Consider the following 18,166-nt stretch of genomic DNA (forward strand, 5'->3'; position numbering starts at 1 on the left):
ACGAAGCTGTCCAACAACTGCACATCGGAGCACACTGATCTCCAATACCGGCACGGCTAAAAAAATGGCTTAACTGTTTCTTTGCCCACAGCTATTTCTGTACTTCAGCCACCTTGCAAGAAACACGTATCGGGATGAAAGGACATATTATTGAGAGGCTGTTAATATGGAAAAGTGTAAAAAGAAAAGGGCATAACCTCAAGACCTAAATAACACAAGTGAGAAAATTGTCGTTTTGTGGCAGCCCTCTTTCAAACTTCTATGTTATTAAAAAAAGCAACTCCATTATCTCCCACTTACCCATTCATTCTCAGCTAGTCATAAAAAAAGGACACGCTCACCCATGACATTGTTCAGCTGCACTGCCTTTGTTGCTTGTTCCTCTTTCCGTTAACACCAAATTGCATTCTACAGCAGGTAAAGGAGTCGCCTGAGGAACTGAAATAATAAGCTGTCGTGATCAGTGCCTTAGAATATCAGACTATTCAAAAAGTGGAATCTAGCCCTATTATGAAGATGGCACGACTGCCCATTTAAAAGCAAGAGCCTGCTTATCTCTGTTGTATTCTTTTAAATACCCTAATCTGTGTCGTCAACTCAAAACTCAATGGAAACACCGCTTTGGTCATTGGACAAAATCATCTTCAAAAACACGATGATCTGAGTATTTGAAAATGAATCAGATAGCCTGGAACTACAGCGTGAAGGTGAATGGCCTTTTCCAAGCAATAACTAGGAACATGGAACCTGAACCAAATGCTTCAATAAGGGTGCTGGAACAATTAGCAGCCTTTTAAGGTAAGCTATCCTTTTAACTTCATGTCACATTATCAGAAAAAGCAGGATAGCTGGCCTAATTTACATGCACATAATGTGGGTGGATCTTTAATAAGGAAATTTCATATGTTATCTGGCGTGCATAAATCACTTGAGTTTAAATCATATTTTACAGTGATAGAAACAGTATCGTCCATTCGTATGCAAACAGTAGCACTAGGGGATTAGTTACAACTACCAATTCTTAAAGGAGAAGAAACGTTACAAGAGAAATCTATGTTTGGTTATAACACCCAATATAATGTCACCACAGAAGCCTTCAACTGCCCTTGCAGTAAGGATGGCTACGATTAAGAGGATTCTAATCAGGTCAAGAGGAAGGAGAGACAAAGGTGTAGGCAAGATTGGTTTTCCCTTCTGATGCTTTTCTTTGCCATCCACTCTTTCACAGTGTGGAGGCAAATGAAAATATTGAAGGGAAGGCAATGAGCTGTATCCTTTAAGATTGGAAGAGCATGCTAAATAAAAATCTCCAGCATGAAAACACACCCTGGAATTACAAGTTAATGGTGCAGAACTTTCTAGATGCATTGCCACAAAAATCAAATACTGTGACGGATGATGGTAGAATATGTGATGAAACAGTGAAATTTGAAGAAACAGCTCTTCTGGGAAAAACCTTATTTCTACAACTCCTTGTAATTTAGAATAAGTCATGGCCAGTCAGACCTAGAAGGGGTCTTAAGAGGTGACTTAATGATCCATTTCGTAGATGAGAAAACTGAGGACCAAAAAGGTTGATTAATTCAAGGTCAGTGATTAATGAGAGGCAGAGATAAGCATAGTATCCTGGTGCCTATTTCTAATTAATTCTTGTCTTATTTGATTCTGCAAGAGTTGAAAGGACTAAGTTAAAGTACTAGAGCAATGGTGTGGGGGACCATTTCGGGGGGTCCATGAGGTCAAACTATTTTCCTATTAATACTAAGATGTGATTTACCCTTTCATTCTCATTCCCTCTCATGGGTGCCCAGTTGAATACAGTCGTGTGCCAGATCATGCCAGACCAATGTAGGTAGAAGCTGATATGAGAATCCAGCTTCTTCAGACAAGAGGGACTGCAAAAAAGAAAAATAATGCCACTCTTCTCACTAAGCTTATCTTTGTCCTGGAAAAGTTATTTTCATAAAAATTTATTTAACATTTTAATAGTTACTATTTTAAATGAGTATTTTTAAATTTTCGCATTTTAAAAATATAAAATATTGATAGACATAACCCACACACACAAAAGCTATTTGGGATCCTCAATTTTTAGAATGTAAAGGGATTTAGAGATTAAAACGTTTAAGAACTGTGGCACTAAAACTTGAAAAAATAGAAAGGAAACCAAGATGAGAGTGGAATTTTATAAAAACTACTCTCCCTTTCTTTTTTTTGCAGTATGTGGGCTTCTCACTGTTGTGGCCTCTCCCGTTGCAGAGCACAGGCTCCGGACGTGCAGGCTCAGTGGCCATGGCTCACAGGCCCAGCCGCTCCGTGGCACGTGGGATCTTCCCGGACCGGGGCACGAACCCACGTCCCCTTCATCGGCAGGTGGACTCTCAACGACTGCGCCACCAGGGAAGCCCTCACTTCCTTTTTGGATCCATCTCTCACCTTCATGAGGAGCCTGATTCCAATGAGATGGACACGTCAATCAATCAGTAACAACGACAGTGATACGGTGCTTCATGGTTAACACTACAGTGATAGGGGGCGTAGGTAGGAGCTGGATTTGAATTTTGGCTCTGCCATTTACTAGCTCTGAGAGCTGATCAGTTAAGCCTCAGGTTCCTTATCTGCATGAATGGAGACAAATATAACACACACCTTCACGAAAGAGCTAGCATAAGAAGAGCACTGGGATAGCGCCTGCATATGGTAAGCACTCATACTGGCCATTCTAATTATTGTTCAAAATCCTATGCTACAAAAAGGCAACCTACTGAATGGGAGAAGATATTTGCAAATGATATGTCTGATAATGGGTCAATATCCAAAATGTATAAAGAACTCATATAACTCAATGTTTTATATATATAAACAACCTGATTAAAAAACAGGCAGAGGACCTGAACAAACATTTTTCCAAAGAAGACATACAGATGGCCAACAGGCACATGAAAAGATGCTCAACATCACTAAAATGCAAATCAAAACCACAGTGAGATATCACCTCACACCTGTCAGAATGGCTATTATCAAAAAGACAACAAATAATGAGTGTTACGAGGATGTAGAGAAAAGGGAACCCTCCTCTTGCACTGTTGGTGGAAATGTAAATTGGTACAGCCACTATGGAAAACAGTATGAAGATTCCTCAAAAATAGAATTACCATATGATTCAGCAATTCCACTCCTAGGTATATATCCAGAAAAAAATGAAAACACTAATTCAAAAAGATATACACACCCCTATGTTCACTACAGCATCATTTTCAATAGCCAAGTTATGGAAGCAACCTAAATGCCCATCAATAGATGAATGGATAAAGAAGATGTCACATACACACACACACACACACACACACACACACACACACGATGGATTATTACTCAGCCATAAAAAAGAATGAGAATTTTGTAATTTTCAACAACATGGACTGACCTGGAGGGTATTATGCTTAGTGACATAAATCAGAGAAAGACAAATACTATATGTTTTCACTTCTATGTGGAATCTAAAAAAATAAAGGAATGAATAAAACAAAACAAAAACAGACTCATAAATACAGAGAACAAATTGTTGGTTCCAGAGGGGAAGGGGTGGCGAGAAGGGCAAGATAGGTGAAGGGAATTTAGAGTTACACACTAAGTATAAAATAAACAAGTTACATACAAGGATGTATGTAATGCACAACACAGAGAATACAGCCAATATTTATAACTATCAATATATATGGAGTATAATCTATAAAAGTACCAAATTACCTGAAGCTAAAATAATATATTGTAAGTCAACTATATTTCAATAAAAAAACAAAAGCACAAAGTCTACCAAACAGAAACAGACTCAGACATAGAAAACAGACTTGTGGTTGCCAAGGGGGAAGGGGGGTGGGGTAGGCATGGGTTGGGAGTTTGGGATTAGCAGATGCAAACTATTATATAGAGAATGTATAACCAACAAGGTCCTACTGTATAGCACAGAGAGCTATATTCAATATCCTATGATAAACCATAATGGTAAAGAATATAAAAAAGAATGTATATATGTATAACTGAATCACTGTGCTGTACAGCAGAAATTAACACAATATTGTAAATCAACTATACGCCAGTAAAATAAAGAAAATGCCCCAAATATTTCACAGCTTATTGTTATTAGCTATAAAATAAGATGAAACTAGATCAGTTTTTCTCCAAGCTTGGTGAGAAAAGTTTCTACTGCCTTGTTACCCTCCTACAGCCCGACTTCCCTCTCCTTTCCTGTCCTCCGATGTTTCTGAATCACAACGAACACTGTGCTAGGAAGACTGGTCAGCTGACCACACAAGCCAGCTAACCACCACCGCTATCTCTTTCAGTTCTAAAGGCCCATGATATTTCTAATTGGTCCTCAAATGCTCTCAATACAAGCAACAATTAAATGCTGTGGCTTTTCCCTATGGCTTCTTAGGAAGCATTATCCTTTTCTGAAGTGCTTTGCTTTTCAATTTCAAATAAAGACATTTAAAAAACCCAATAAAGTTAGACACTAATAAAACCAACATTCTTAGAAATAAAACTGACAGTACCAAGGAGGAACAATCAAAACAATGAATAAGATAACTTTTCTACCAAAGGAATAAGGGATAACAGATAAGGAACTGGCGCCAGCAACGCCATTTAACTACCTTGTGATTTTACATTCCACTCAGGAGTATCACAGGCCCCCGGCTGGTGCAAATCTGGTTTTTTGTAAAGATGTGCGCAAGTGCATGAACCCTCAGCTCAGGAAGATGAGATTTCACCTGGTCTTTCAGCTTTCCTGATTTCTACTTCCAGATGAAAATTTTAAAAATACCGTATATTTTTTCCTAGTTAATTCCCTATCTTCTTGGTCGTGGAGGGGAGCCAACTCTTCTGCAAGGATTTTGCAGTATAACCTACTTTTTTTTTTTTTTTTTTTTTTGCGGTATGCGCGCCTCTCACCACTGTGGCCTCTCCCATTGCGGAGCACAGGCTCCGGACGCACAGGCTCATTGGCCATGGCTCACGGGCCCAGCCGCTCCGCGGCATGTGGGATCTTCCCGGACCGGGGCACAAACCCGTTTCCCCTGCATCGGCAGGCGGACTCTCAACCACTGCGCCACCAGGGAAGCCCATAACCTACTTTTTTAAAAAAGTGAAGGCAGTGTGGGGAGGAGTATTGTTCAGTGCAAAAAGACCGTGTACCACAACTGGGATATTTACGGTGTAAAAACAAAAAAATCCTCTCACAATGGTTGGTGGGGAGGAGGTTGCTGTTTTATACAGGGGGGTCAAGGAAAGCTCATCTGAGAAAGAGATGTTTGGGCTGAGACCCGAAGGGAGGGAGGAAGCAAGCATGGGACAGCTGAGAAAAAGTGTTCAGATGGAAACGGTAAGGTCCTGAGGCAGAAATGTGCTTGGTCTGTGGGAGGAATGCCCAGGAGGCCAGTGTGACCGGAACAGCGTTTGCAAGCACAGAGTAAGGCAGGAGGTTAGAGAGGTGGGGGAGACCAGACAGGCATAGGGCCTTAAGGACTTTGGATGGTGCGCTGGGAGAGGTGGGAAGACGCTGCAAGGCTTTGGGCTGAGGAGTAGCAATTTGGGGCTGATGTCCTGCAGAGTACACATGAGGAGATACAGTGCAAGCCTAGGGGATACGGGGAAGCAGAGGATGGGGGCATGGAGATGTGCTGCTGTAGACACACACCGAGTGGTGTGATGCCCAAGGTCGAGCCTGCACATGGAGAGCGATGGAGAGTGTTTGCTCAGGCTCGGCAAGGCTTTCGAAAGTAGCAAACTCGGAATCAGCACTTGCCCGTCTCACGAGACTTTGTGCGGGTGGAAGGGGCGTGCAGAACGAGTGCAAGATGTACTTTGTAAGGAAAATGCTCAGTCTCCTCTTTTGCAGTCCAGACCATCGGGGTATCTTTCTGGGCCTCAGCTAACAATTCCGTTAAGCCTCCACAGACAGCTTGAGGCGCACTAAAGGGTGTTCCCATACGTGATCACTCACAATCCTCCAAGCAGCCTCGTGAGGTAGGGAGGGCAGGTGTTAGTTCCCTCCTTTGGCCGATAAGGACACGTGGAGTGTTGCCAGAGCTGCGCCAGGTCCTTGCTCAAAACCCGCCAACCCCCCACCTTTAGCAGGAGTTAACATAAATCTTTAAGTCACAGGGTCTGGAGATAAGAAAGGAAGTTATAGGGAGAGACAGACAAAAACATCAGATGGAACCAGCAGGGACCAAGATGGCGACAAATCTGACCTCCGACAGACCCTGAGTCTCACTATACACTGATTTTACTACATTAGCGAATTAAATGATACACCTACTGGTGGCCACGACCGGAGATTAAGGACCAAAAAAGGATAAAAAGAGAGTGGCACCCCACTCCCTCCAAAAGCCCTGCCCCTTCCCAGGTGGACTAATGCACATGCCTCTCCATCATTAGCCTCACTCCTCCTCCCTTTGTCTTCACTCTTTAAAATACAATCCTTTTCACCACGTGGGTGAGAAGCTGAGCTGTGAACTAAGTTCTCGCTTCTCCATTTTTTGGCCATTGAATCAAGCTTGTGCCGCACTGATCTCAGCTTCATTATTTGGCTACACGAACCCGAATGGAAAAAGAACGTTTCCCAGCTGAGGCAGAGGGCCTTAGCCAAGCTAGGGCCTGGGCACAGTCCATATGACTTAATTCGGTAACGAGAAGTTTCTGCCCAGATCACACAGCTGGTGACAACTGAGGGAGGAAGTGAGTCAAGATCGTTTGGCACTGAATTCAACTTCTTCTCATAACCTGGTTCTGTGCCTCTTAGACTACCAATTTATCAAGGGAGTAAGCCCAAGGCGAAGAAGATTCACACACAAGTGGATACAGTTGAGTCAAAGAAGACATAACTCGGGCTTCCCTGGTGGCACAGTGGTTGAGAATCTGCCTGCTAATGCAGGGGACACAGGTTCGAGCCCTGGTCTGGGAGGATCCCACATGCCACGGAGCAACTAAGCCCGTGAGCCACAACTACTGAGCCTGCGCGTCTAGAGCCTGTGCTCCGCAACAAGAGAGGGCACGATAGTGAGAGGCCCGTGCACTGCGATGAAGAGTGGCCCCCACTTGCCACAACTAGAGAAAGCCCTCACACAAAAATGAAGACCCAACACAGCCCAAAATAAATAAATAAAAGAAGACATAACTCTGTGGGCAGTGACACTGAGGCGCCCCACTTGGCTTCAACAGTAGGGGATTTGTTCTCATCACATACAGTGATTTAGGATTTTATGCTAGATACTCTTCTGTGTGCTGTTCTGCAGGAACTGTGGGACGACATGGCTTGTGAAAAGACACACCATTTGTAGAAGTGACAGGGTGCTATTATTTCTTTTAAAACCCAAGCATGTCTGATCTTACAGAACTTGTTCTTGTGTGAGCCATGGCCCAGGCCCATTTGTAAACCAGGAGGGGAAGGGGAAGAAACCAGAAATTACTTACTAAATAGACGTCAAGCACGGAGGCACTATCATCCTGCATTTCCAGAGCATTTGTCTCAGAAGCCAAGTAGATGGTCCCCTCTTCCAAGGTAAAGGTTGAACTGGAAGGTAACCCTTTACTGGAAAAATAAAGAAGAATGATGAGCATGTGATCTTCAGAAAAAAACCAAAGGACTTCTCCAAAGTGGCGGCTGAGGTGGGAAAACTTGGGGGCAAGAAAACAAATGTAGGGCATTTGAAGGAAATAGGGTTATACCTAAAGAGACGCTCACTTGAGTTTCAAGGATTTGGCGTTACTGACAGTGCCTTTTCTCTGTCTACTTCAGCACGTGAGACACTTCACACTTCTGAGAGGTGATCTGTGGGCTCCATGCTTTGTGAGGGTGGACTGCTGGGAATTTAGAGGCCCACCAGTCATCTCTGACTCTGAACAGTTAGCTCTCACTGTTTAAATTCTTCTCTCAACAGTACGGATGCTTTGCTAGTTTATAGAAGATAACCTTGTGCCTCATTAGCAGTGATGATTTCTATTGTTTTTTTTCTTTTTCTTTTTGGCATGAAAGGTTCAATTACATCCATGGTTCTCAAAGGAGCATGGGGGGCTGGTGAAAGCCCAACCTCCTGGGCTTGTAGGATTGAAGGAAGGAAGGATTGAAGGAATGTACAATCTTTCCCCCACTGAAATAAAAATTAGTTATGTTTTTAACCTGTGGAAATTTGCACGTGATGGTTTTGCAGGAACAAAATATCTACAAGCAATGGTGGAAGAGTGTGACATTGATATTAGAAGAGGTGGGCTAGGGGGCTGGCTGTCGGCCACGTGGGACAAACCTGGCAGCGGGCACTGGGGCTGAGAGCCCGAGTGCAGAAGACTGGCCTCCTCGCTCACTCCCCATCACCAGGGCTGCCACCCCTTTGGGCTGAGCTCTGAGCTCACCCCGTTGAAAACGCTCCATCTAAGTCATCCTCTGGGCTTCTTGTCTGAGCTTCCCAGCTGGACAGGCGACTACTGAGGACTATTGCCCTCCCCTAGTCTGGGGACTACACATAATTCTACTTGTGTACATGTTTACCTGTTAACTGAAGATACATGAAATAGAAATTCTGAGGTTTTCAATATTAAAAAAAATCGTCAAAAGAATTGTGTGGGTCTTATGAAATCAGGTTCATTTATATAACATATAATGCAAAATTGTAAGAATCCAGACTAGTAGTAAGAGGAATGAGAAGAAGGGATCTCCCATAGGTCTTCCATTTGGTGATATTTGAGAATGTGGACATTCAGAGATGAAAGCCACTTCACCTTGGCTTGCTATATTTTCTCTTTAAGTTCTGGACACAGGTAAAAGGTCCTCTTGCTTTTCAAAAACCCAAGATGGGTTATACAATGTGGGAAACAGAGTCTGTTTTGATTGATTTTAAAGAGCAGGGTGAATGTGGCCTTTTTCCATTGAGCTGATGACTTTATATTGTAAACCTTCACAGATTTCTTGGGTTAAGTAAACCATCAGGTTTCAAGGGATGCTGTTTGGAGAGGCACTGTGTGGTAATGAACATTGCTCAGGTTATTTTCTGGATCAAGAGCAAGGATGCAGTGATGGGTTTTAATTGGCTTTTGCCTTTTAACTGCTAAGATGCCACTCGCTAATCCCATGTGTAGAGAACAGTTCAGCCTGGTTAAGCCTTATGAGAGAGATGAATGCTTTATCTACTTAAACAGCAAAGCAAGAAAGTGGTCGGAAATTATGTACGGTTCACATTTGATACAATTAAAAAAATCTCTACTGTCTTCTGGGTTATTTTGTAAACATATAATTTATTTGATGAGATTCAAATCTAAGTTTACCTCTTTTTGTCTAAGGTTTTCCTTATGATTTTTAATTATTTCCATCCTAAGATTAAGGGTATAACCAAGAATACTCTAGAAGTGCTTTTTCTTTTCAAATTTAATTTTTTTTTTAAATTTAATTTTTTAATAGCACCACATGTAGTATAAAATACAGCAAAAAGTAATCCTTCTCTTTTTCTTTTCCTTTTGTGATCCAGAGTTCACCTCCCTAGGAGTAAATCCATTTTGCAAGTATTTTTCAATCTAATATTTGTTTTATTTTTGGAAACGATGAGTGAGCCACTAGCATGGTTAAGACTAAATTAAAATAGAACAAAAATTAGAGTATTCTTTGGGGTTTAATAGGTACATTTATCGATTCTTTTAGCTAAGATATAATATGATTACAGAAAAAAATACCAGATTTCCTCAGTAGCATATGGCCAAATTTGATAAAATCAAACAAGCATATTTAAAAAAAAGCACAAACCTCCTGTTATTTACACTGTTTCTCACATGTATTAGAATAATTCCTATCTTAGTAAGCAGAATATTCTGAGCATCCTTAAATTTGGGGGACAAAAGTGAGGCTCATAGGAACTTATATCCAGATTATATAAAGAACACTTGCAGTAAAAAAACAAAAAGGCAAATAACCCAATTAAAAATGAGCAAAGGATCTGAATAGACATTTCTCCAAAAAAGATATACAAAAGGCCAATAAACCCATGGAAAGATGCTCAACATCATTACTCATTAGGGGGATGCAAATCAAAACCACAATGAGATACCACTTCACACCCACTAGGCCGGCTATAATAAAAAAGACAGATGATAAAGTGTTGGGGTGGATGTGGAGAAGTGAGAGCCCTCTTACGTTGCTGATGGGCACGTAAAATGATGCAGCTACTTTGGAAAACAGTTTTGTGTATCTTCAAAACCACATGACCCAACAACTCCACTCCTTGGTATATATGTAAGGAAAATGAAAACATATGCCTACACAAAAACTTGAACATCAATGTTCACAGAGCATTACTCATAATAGCCAACATGTGAAAATAATCCAAATGTCCACCAACTGATGAATGGATAAATAATTCATACAATGGAATATTATTTTGCAATAAAAAAGAACAGCACTGATATACGCAACAACGTGTGAATCGTGAAAACACGGTAAGTGAAAGAAGCTGGTCGTAAAGGACCACATGTGGTATGATTCCATTTAGGTGAAAGGTACAGAAGACGCAAATCTATAAGACAGAAGGAGGTTAGTGGCTGCCAGGGGCAGGGGTGAGGGGGCAATAGGGAGTGACTACTATTGGGTGTGGGGTTTCTTTTTAAAGCATTGAAAACATTCTAAATTTAGGTTCTGGTAACAGTTACACAACTTTGTGAATATACTAAACTCACAAAACTGTATACTGTAAATGGGTGAATTTTGTAGTATGTGAAATGTATATTAATAAAGTTTTAAAAAAGTTTCATGAGGTACCTAAGGGTCATGATTCTTTTTTTTATATTGAAGAATAGTTGTTTTACAATGTTGTACCAATCTCTGCTGTACAGCAAAGTGACTCAGTTATACACATATACACATTCTTTTTTATATTCTTTTCCATTATGTTTTATCACAGGATATTGAATATAATTCCCTGTGCTATATATTAGGACCTTGTTGTTTATCCATTCTAAATGTAATAGTTTGCATCTACCAACCCCAAACTCCCAGTGCATCCCTCTCCCTCCCCCACTCCCCTTTGGCAACCACAAGTCTGTCCTCTATGTCTATGAGTCTGTTTCTGTTTGGTAGATAAGTTCATTTGTGTCATATTTTAGATTCCACATATAAGCGATATCATATGACATTTGTCTTTGTCTGACTTCATTTAGTATGATAATCTCTAGGTCCATCCGTATTGCTGCAAATAGCATTATTTCATTCTTTTTATGGCTGAGTAATATTGCATTGTGTGTGTGTATACCTACATACATACATAATACACACCACATCTTTTTTATCCATTCATCTGTCAGTGGACATTTAGGTTGCTTCCATGTCCTGGCTATTGTAAATAGTGCTGCTATGAACATTGTTGCATGCATCTTTTCGAACTGAGTTTTTGTCTTTTCTGGATATATGCCCAGGAGAGGGACTGCTGAATCATATGCACCACATAACTCTATTTTTAGCTTTTTAAAGAACCTCCATACTGCTCTCCATAGTGGCTGCACCAACGTATATTCCCACCAAGGGTCATGATTCTAAACTTGATCTCTCAGTACACAGTATTAGAAATATCAGAAATGTGATGGAATAGATATTTTTAGGTTACATACATTTTAGAATTATCTGTTTTGAATAAACCCCCGATTTATTTGCCGGTCATTCAGAAAACATCTTCTTTTTCCTAATAGAGAAAAAAATTCTAGTTGACCTGACATGAGAGAGTTGGGCTCTGCGATTTCAAGGCCTGAGGTGGAGAGATGCTGCGTGCAGGCTGGGGAAGCCTGACCATCTGCAGTGTCACAGGGCCAGTGCTGCTGAAGTACGAGCAGAGGTAAGGGGACCTTTATCCTGGAGGATGCTTTGCCTAGAAGGTGCAAATTGCTGGCCCACAGACCCAGTCTGGCTGAGAGAAGTGTGTTTTGGGCCCAAGGAGATTTTTTTTAATTTGAATGATTGCTAAATTAAGAAACAGGAAATTCCTACCAAACCCAGTTTTCCACAGCTTCTTATGAGAAACGAGAAGAGCAGGCAACTCTGAGCCCACATTTCTGAGTAGCGATGAGGTTGCGGCATGTCCTTTCTGGTTCCCCAGGGTCCCCACTGCTCTCTTCGGCGTCACACCTGGCCTGTTCTACCCATCTGCATCACCTCTGCCTGGCCCCTCTGTGTATGTGTCAGCCCAACATCCCTACTCCGCTGATGAGGGGACTAAGGCCCGAGGAGGCACAATAATTCGCCCAAGGTCACACTGCAGTTGAATAGAGCTGGGATATAAACTTGGTTTTCCAATTAAACATTTTTTCTATGGTCATCTGTGATGAAATTTTAGAAATTTGCCACTGCAGAAGTTGAGGGAGCTGAGGCCAATGTACCTAGGAGCTTGAAAATCATCATGTAAACCAGCAAAAACAAATGCAGGATTTGAGAGTAATAAACATTTGAGAATACTAATAAAGATTTGAGAATAATAATAAACAAATGCAGGATTTGAGGATAGATGAGAATAATAATACCAAACATGCAGGATTGTTGGGAGCTTGATATGAGCTGTGGAGATCTTTTGTTTGAGAAGAGTTATGATGGCCAGAAAGGTTTGAGGAAAAGTAAGTAGGTAAAGTATGCTTTATAAGCCACGTATCTATCTTTCTCAAAAAGTTAAAAGAGTTACCGTATGAGCCGGCAATCTCATTTCTGTTCCCCCAGTCTTATGGGCTGGAATGTGTGCCTCCCCCAACCCTCCATTTATATCTTGAACTCTTAGCCCCCAGTACTTCAGAAGGTGTCTGTATTTGGACATAGGCTCTTTAAAGAGGTGATTAAGGTTAAGTGAGATCATTGGGGTGGCTCTAATCCAATATGACTGGTGTCCTTATAAGAAGGGGAGGAGATTAGGACACAGACACACAGAGAAAAGACCACGTGAAGATAGCGGGAGAAGACGGCGGTCTACAAGTCAAGCAGAGAGGCCTCAGAGTAAACCAACCTTGCTGACACAGTGATCTCAGACCTCTAGCCTCCAGAACTGTGAGAAAATACATTTCTGTTGTTCAGGCCCCTCAGTCTGTGGTACTTTGTTATGGTAACCCTAAAACGAATATACCCATGTTCACAGCAGCATTTTTCACAGTAGCCTATAGGTGGTATCATTCCACCTACTTCCTCATGTAAGTAGTCAAATTCACAGAGATAAGAAAGTAGGAGGGTGGTTGCCGGGGCTGAGGGGAGGGAGGAAATGGGGAGTTGTTTAATGGGTACAGAGTTTCAGTTTTGCAAGATGAAAAGGTTCTGGAGATTGGTTGCACAACAATGTGAACGTACTTAACACTGTTGAACTGCACCCTTAAAAATGGTTAAGATGGTAAATTTTACGTTATGTATATTTTACCACAGTTTAAAAAAGTGATTAATATTCATTATTAAAAATAATACACATCTAATAGTTCACAAGAACAACAAAGCTATTTAAGCTTCCAATGTTTTAATACTTAAACCAAAGTGACATATAAATATATAGCTCTATATAAATAATCAGGCATTTATAGTCCCATTAAATGCACTCAGAATAATCTGAAATTATATACAATGGAATGTTAGCCATAAAAAGAAACAAAATTGAGTTATTTGTAGTGAGGTGGATGGAGCTGGAGTCTGTCATACAGAGTGAAGTAAGTCAGAAGGAGAAAAACAAATACCGTATGCTAACACATATATATGGAATTTAAGAAAAAAAAATGTCATGAAGAGCCTAGGGTTAGGAGGGGAATAAAGACACAGACCTACTAGAGCACGGACTTGGGGATATGGGGAGGGGGAAGGGTGAGCTGTGACAAAGCGAGAGAGTGGCATGGACATATATACACTACCAAACATAGGGTGGATAGCTAGCGGGAAGCAGCCGCATGGCGCAGGGAGACCAGCTAGGTGGTTTGTGACCGCCTGGAGGGGTGGGATAGGGAGGGTGGGAGGGAGGGAGACGCAAGAGGGAAGAGATATGGGGGTATATGTATATGTATAACTGATTCACTTTGTTGTAAAGCAGAAACTAACACACCATTGTAAAGCAGTTATACTCCAATAAAGATGTTAAAAAAAATAGCAAAAGCTATATAACCAATTGATTAATCTTTTAAAAATATTTGTTATCTTCATTCTTCAGTATGTACTGAGTGAGATCAGAGTACAGAACTGGCATTTTACTTCCCTAAAACTCTTAGATTAGGTCCTACCTACTGCCCAAGAAAGAATGAGAATACACCCTAGGGAAATGGATACCTGAGCAGATAAGGCATTCCAGGCAGAGCATGAACTCTGGAATCAGATGACTGGCTTTGAATTCTGGCTCTTCCTCTTAGCTGTGTGTGTGATACTGGATGAGTTTCTTAACCCCTCTGAACTCCAGTTTCCCACATGTAAAATGAGAATAATAATACCAAACATGCAGGATTGTTGGAGTGATGAGTGATAACGGATGTACAACACAAACAGCCATTGTCGCACATTGTATTCTAGGTGCCAGGATGCAGCAGAGATTAAAATAAACAGAGATCTCTGCCTCATGGAACTTACATAGCATTGAGGAGAACAGATAATGAGAAAAATACCTAAAACACATATTATGTTGGTCAAAAGCACCAAGGAGAAAAATAAAGCACAGAAGGGAGAGAAGTGAGTGAGTGGCATAGAGCATTTCCAAGCAGCATACTTTCCGGGCTCTGCCATTGGAGTTTTTGGGGTCTCAGGCATGAGTCAGACACTAGGGGACACACCCAGGTCTCCTATACTCCATGGGACACACTAGCAAGCCCTCCGAAGCCCCACTGAAGTCCCTTTCCCTGGGCTGGGACAGGCACCCACACTCCCTGACATCTCTCTCCAAAGATCACACTCAAACTGCCAACTCTTCTTGGCTTCTCTAACTTCTTTTAGGGACTGGAGGTGGTGGTCAGCTAACGGTTTTTGACCACTTCCTTTGCATGTCCTGCAGTCTCACACCTTGCTTTTGTTTTGGGTCTCTGGTGAAACTGATAGTAAAAATATTTCATTTTAACATTCCGTTATTTTTAGCAAAGAGGTTAGTAAAGGTTATACATGAAAATGATTCACATAAGGACATAAAGTATTATCTGGGCTTTAAGAACCTTTATACTATACTTTGAATGTGTATGTCATTGCTACTTAAAAAATTAATGAAGAGCAATTATTAAAAGAGTAGGGAGGTAATGTAAGAATAAACCATCCAACCTAAATAATGGCATCCCTAGCCGACAGCAAATTCCTCCTTCTTTGAAGAGGCCCCAAGTAGAAAGGTAAGATATGTTCTAAAAGGGATTTTCGGGACTTCCCTGGTGGCGCGGTGGTTAAGAATCCGCCTGCCAGTGCAGGGGACACGTGTTCGATCTCTGGTCCGGGAAGATCCCACATGCCATGGAGCAACTAAGCCGGTGCGCCACAACTACTGAGCCTGTGCTCTACAGCCCGCGAGCCACAACTACTGAGCCCATGTGCCACAACTACTGAAGCCCCTGTGCCTAGAGCCCGTGCTCCGCAACAAGAGAAGCCACCACAATGAGAAGCCTGCGCACCTCAACGAAGTGAGGTAGCCCCCGCTTGCCTTCAGCTAGAGAAAGCCCACGCACAGCAATGAAGACCCAATGCAGCCAAAAATAAATTTTTTTAAAAAAGGGGATTTTCACTTAAATGTTTATTATGTCACTGACCAATTTCATGTTCATTTCTCTTCAGTTCTGACACTGGGAAATATTCTTGCTATTGCCCTGTTTTCTTACTCACTGTTGATTTCCTGGGCACAAGCCTATTTGGAATCAATTTCTAATTTCTCTGGCAGATTCCGTTTTAGGGGTCACTTTTAAGGGAGAGCATCTCTCTTGGGTAGAATGCCTTCCAAACGCAGCGATCCAGTCAGAGGGCCTGCCATTCTCAGCCTTGCAGCTTGGGAAGATCCATGTCTAGAAGCAATTTTACGTGAATGGGTTTAAAAGTCTGGCTGGCTGCCTGGGTTCTGCACCATCAAGTTTTGCCACAGTTCCCTCAATTGAGACTGTCTGAGGGCTAATTGCACCTAATTTGCAACAAGGCCCTCAGGAAACCGTTAATCTATCTAGTTCTGTTCCTCCCTTGTAAAAGCAGAGGAACTGCCAACATTCTTCAGCTGCTCTGTGCTCTGGTCTCTGCACACATCACAAACTTGTCACAGGTAAGAGCAGTACAAGGAGGGGGAATTTTATCGTTCTCCTAGCTCCCTCTGGGAGCTGACATTAATGGTTCTCTGATGCCACGCAGGCTTCTCTGTCATTCACAAAAATGCTCCTTTCTGTTACCAGCAGCATTAGTTTGGCTTCATTGGAGAGCATTAGCCTGGCTGGACTGCTGAAAACAGACATCAGTCATTTTATAGCCTGGAACACTCTGATTTCTGTTTGCAGACCTAATGAGTGTTTTATAGCTAATTCTCGTGAAGGCATTTGCTCAGAGAACATAGGGTTTTTGTCTTTTAAAAGCACAGTTTCTGTCTTTTGAAAGTCATCTTCTCACTGCCTTAATTTCTTTTTGGTCAAAGTAACATCATAATGTATCATACAATACAGATGACTTGTGATGAAATAAACAACCTCCTGCTCTCACCTGCACCCCAGTCATCTCCCCAAAGGCGGCACCTTTCCCCATTTCTCTTTTTAGCCCTTCTGGTGCTTCCCTTCATATCTTTTGATGAATCAGGGAATAAAATAGATTCTCAACCCAAGGCAGCATCTATTGATTCAATATAAAGGATGTTTGCCTACCCCTACTTCGTACTTCCTCCCAACATTTGCTATTTATATTTTATTTATTGTGTAACTGTAAATCATATACTTAATAACTTTTTCTAGTCCATCAACCACAAACCATATATCTTTAATTTCCCATATTATTTACTCTTTGTCCCTGCTTTCCTCTCTCACTCTGTATTAGATACACTTTAAAAAGATCTTTAAAAATCTTTACTTTGTCTTGGCTATTCATACTTATATTCCTTTATTCTTATCTTGTAGCTATAACCAATTTTTCCTGCTTGTCTATGGACTGATTCTAAAATTAGAAAATCAATACACAGAGTTAATATTATTATGACTATGTAAATGTTGTTAATGCCTGGCCAACAGTGTGTTAGGGTTACATTTCCCTCTCTGGATTCAAAATCATGATTGCTGGGCCATGCAAAGAAAAATGTTCCCATCATCAAGGTTAACTGGAATCTCTGTGGTTTATTTTTTTTTTTGCTTTTTTTTTTAAACTTTTGCTCAAATTCCTACCACATTTTAGTCTGCTTCATGGTTGGAGGTTTTTGCCCTTTAGAAATGGACTGAATGCCATGTGGGTAAAACCTAGGGAGCATTTGGACTAAGTGTGGAGGCCTGAATACAAGCCCTGCTTCTCGGATTATTAGTTACAACGCTGGGCAAGTCATGACCCTGAGGTCCTGGTTCCTCCTCTGAAAGTGAGAACGGCAGTCCCCGTCCAGCCCACCTCCCAGGGCCATCAAGAGGACCAAGCCAGAACATGCAAGTGAAAGAAAGGCAGACAGAGGGTAATGCTCTTCTGTATAAACTACCTGCAGTATCACTATGGCTTCTACCTCCGGGACTCTGCTTGTTTCCTGGGGGTGGGGGGAGGGGGTGTTTGTTTGAGGAGGTCTGCTGGCATAGACAGATTTATCATAACACTTTGGAAAGAATTCTTTTTCTGCTAGTCTAAGTTTAGCTACCGGAACACTGACTGATGATAACAAACGTGGACGGGAAAGGTCTACTTGCAGAGAAAACCGACAAGTATAGCCCAGTCTCACTTAAAGGCTACAAATACTTGTTCAGTCCTAGAGACACACTCTGCGTATGGGCAGGCCCACCCCAGCATGACTCAGGCACTTTTGATGTGATGATCAAGGCAAGCCCACATGCCCCTCTTGGAAAAGCTCACCTCTGGCTGGGGTGGCTTGGGGGTGGAGGCTGCTCTAGGGTCTGGAGTTCTGAAGCCCTGGCACCAGGGTGCCTATTTGCAGCTGGGATAGTGTCGGCCTGCAGCAAGTCTCATGCCTGTGCCAGGATGAGCATCTCCTTCATGCCAAGCTCCTAG

General features: G+C 41.7%; 1 protein-coding gene across 3 annotated transcripts in view; it reads right to left on the reverse strand.

Annotated features, from left to right (window-relative positions):
- The window catches only part of PIP5K1B (phosphatidylinositol-4-phosphate 5-kinase type 1 beta), a 318,123-nt gene that overhangs the window by 15,656 nt on the left and 284,301 nt on the right, over positions 1-18,166 (reverse strand). For all 3 annotated transcript variants that reach the window (XM_024734304.1, XM_024734306.1, XM_024734305.1), the window contains exon 14: positions 7,477-7,594. In XM_024734304.1, the coding sequence (XP_024590072.1) occupies positions 7,477-7,594 (118 nt within the window). The remainder of the gene's footprint in view (positions 1-7,476; positions 7,595-18,166) is intronic.

Source organism: Neophocaena asiaeorientalis, unplaced genomic scaffold (assembly GCF_003031525.2).
Source record: "Neophocaena asiaeorientalis asiaeorientalis breed wild unplaced genomic scaffold, Neophocaena_asiaeorientalis_V1.1 scaffold256, whole genome shotgun sequence".
Lineage (NCBI taxonomy): Eukaryota > Metazoa > Chordata > Mammalia > Artiodactyla > Phocoenidae > Neophocaena > Neophocaena asiaeorientalis.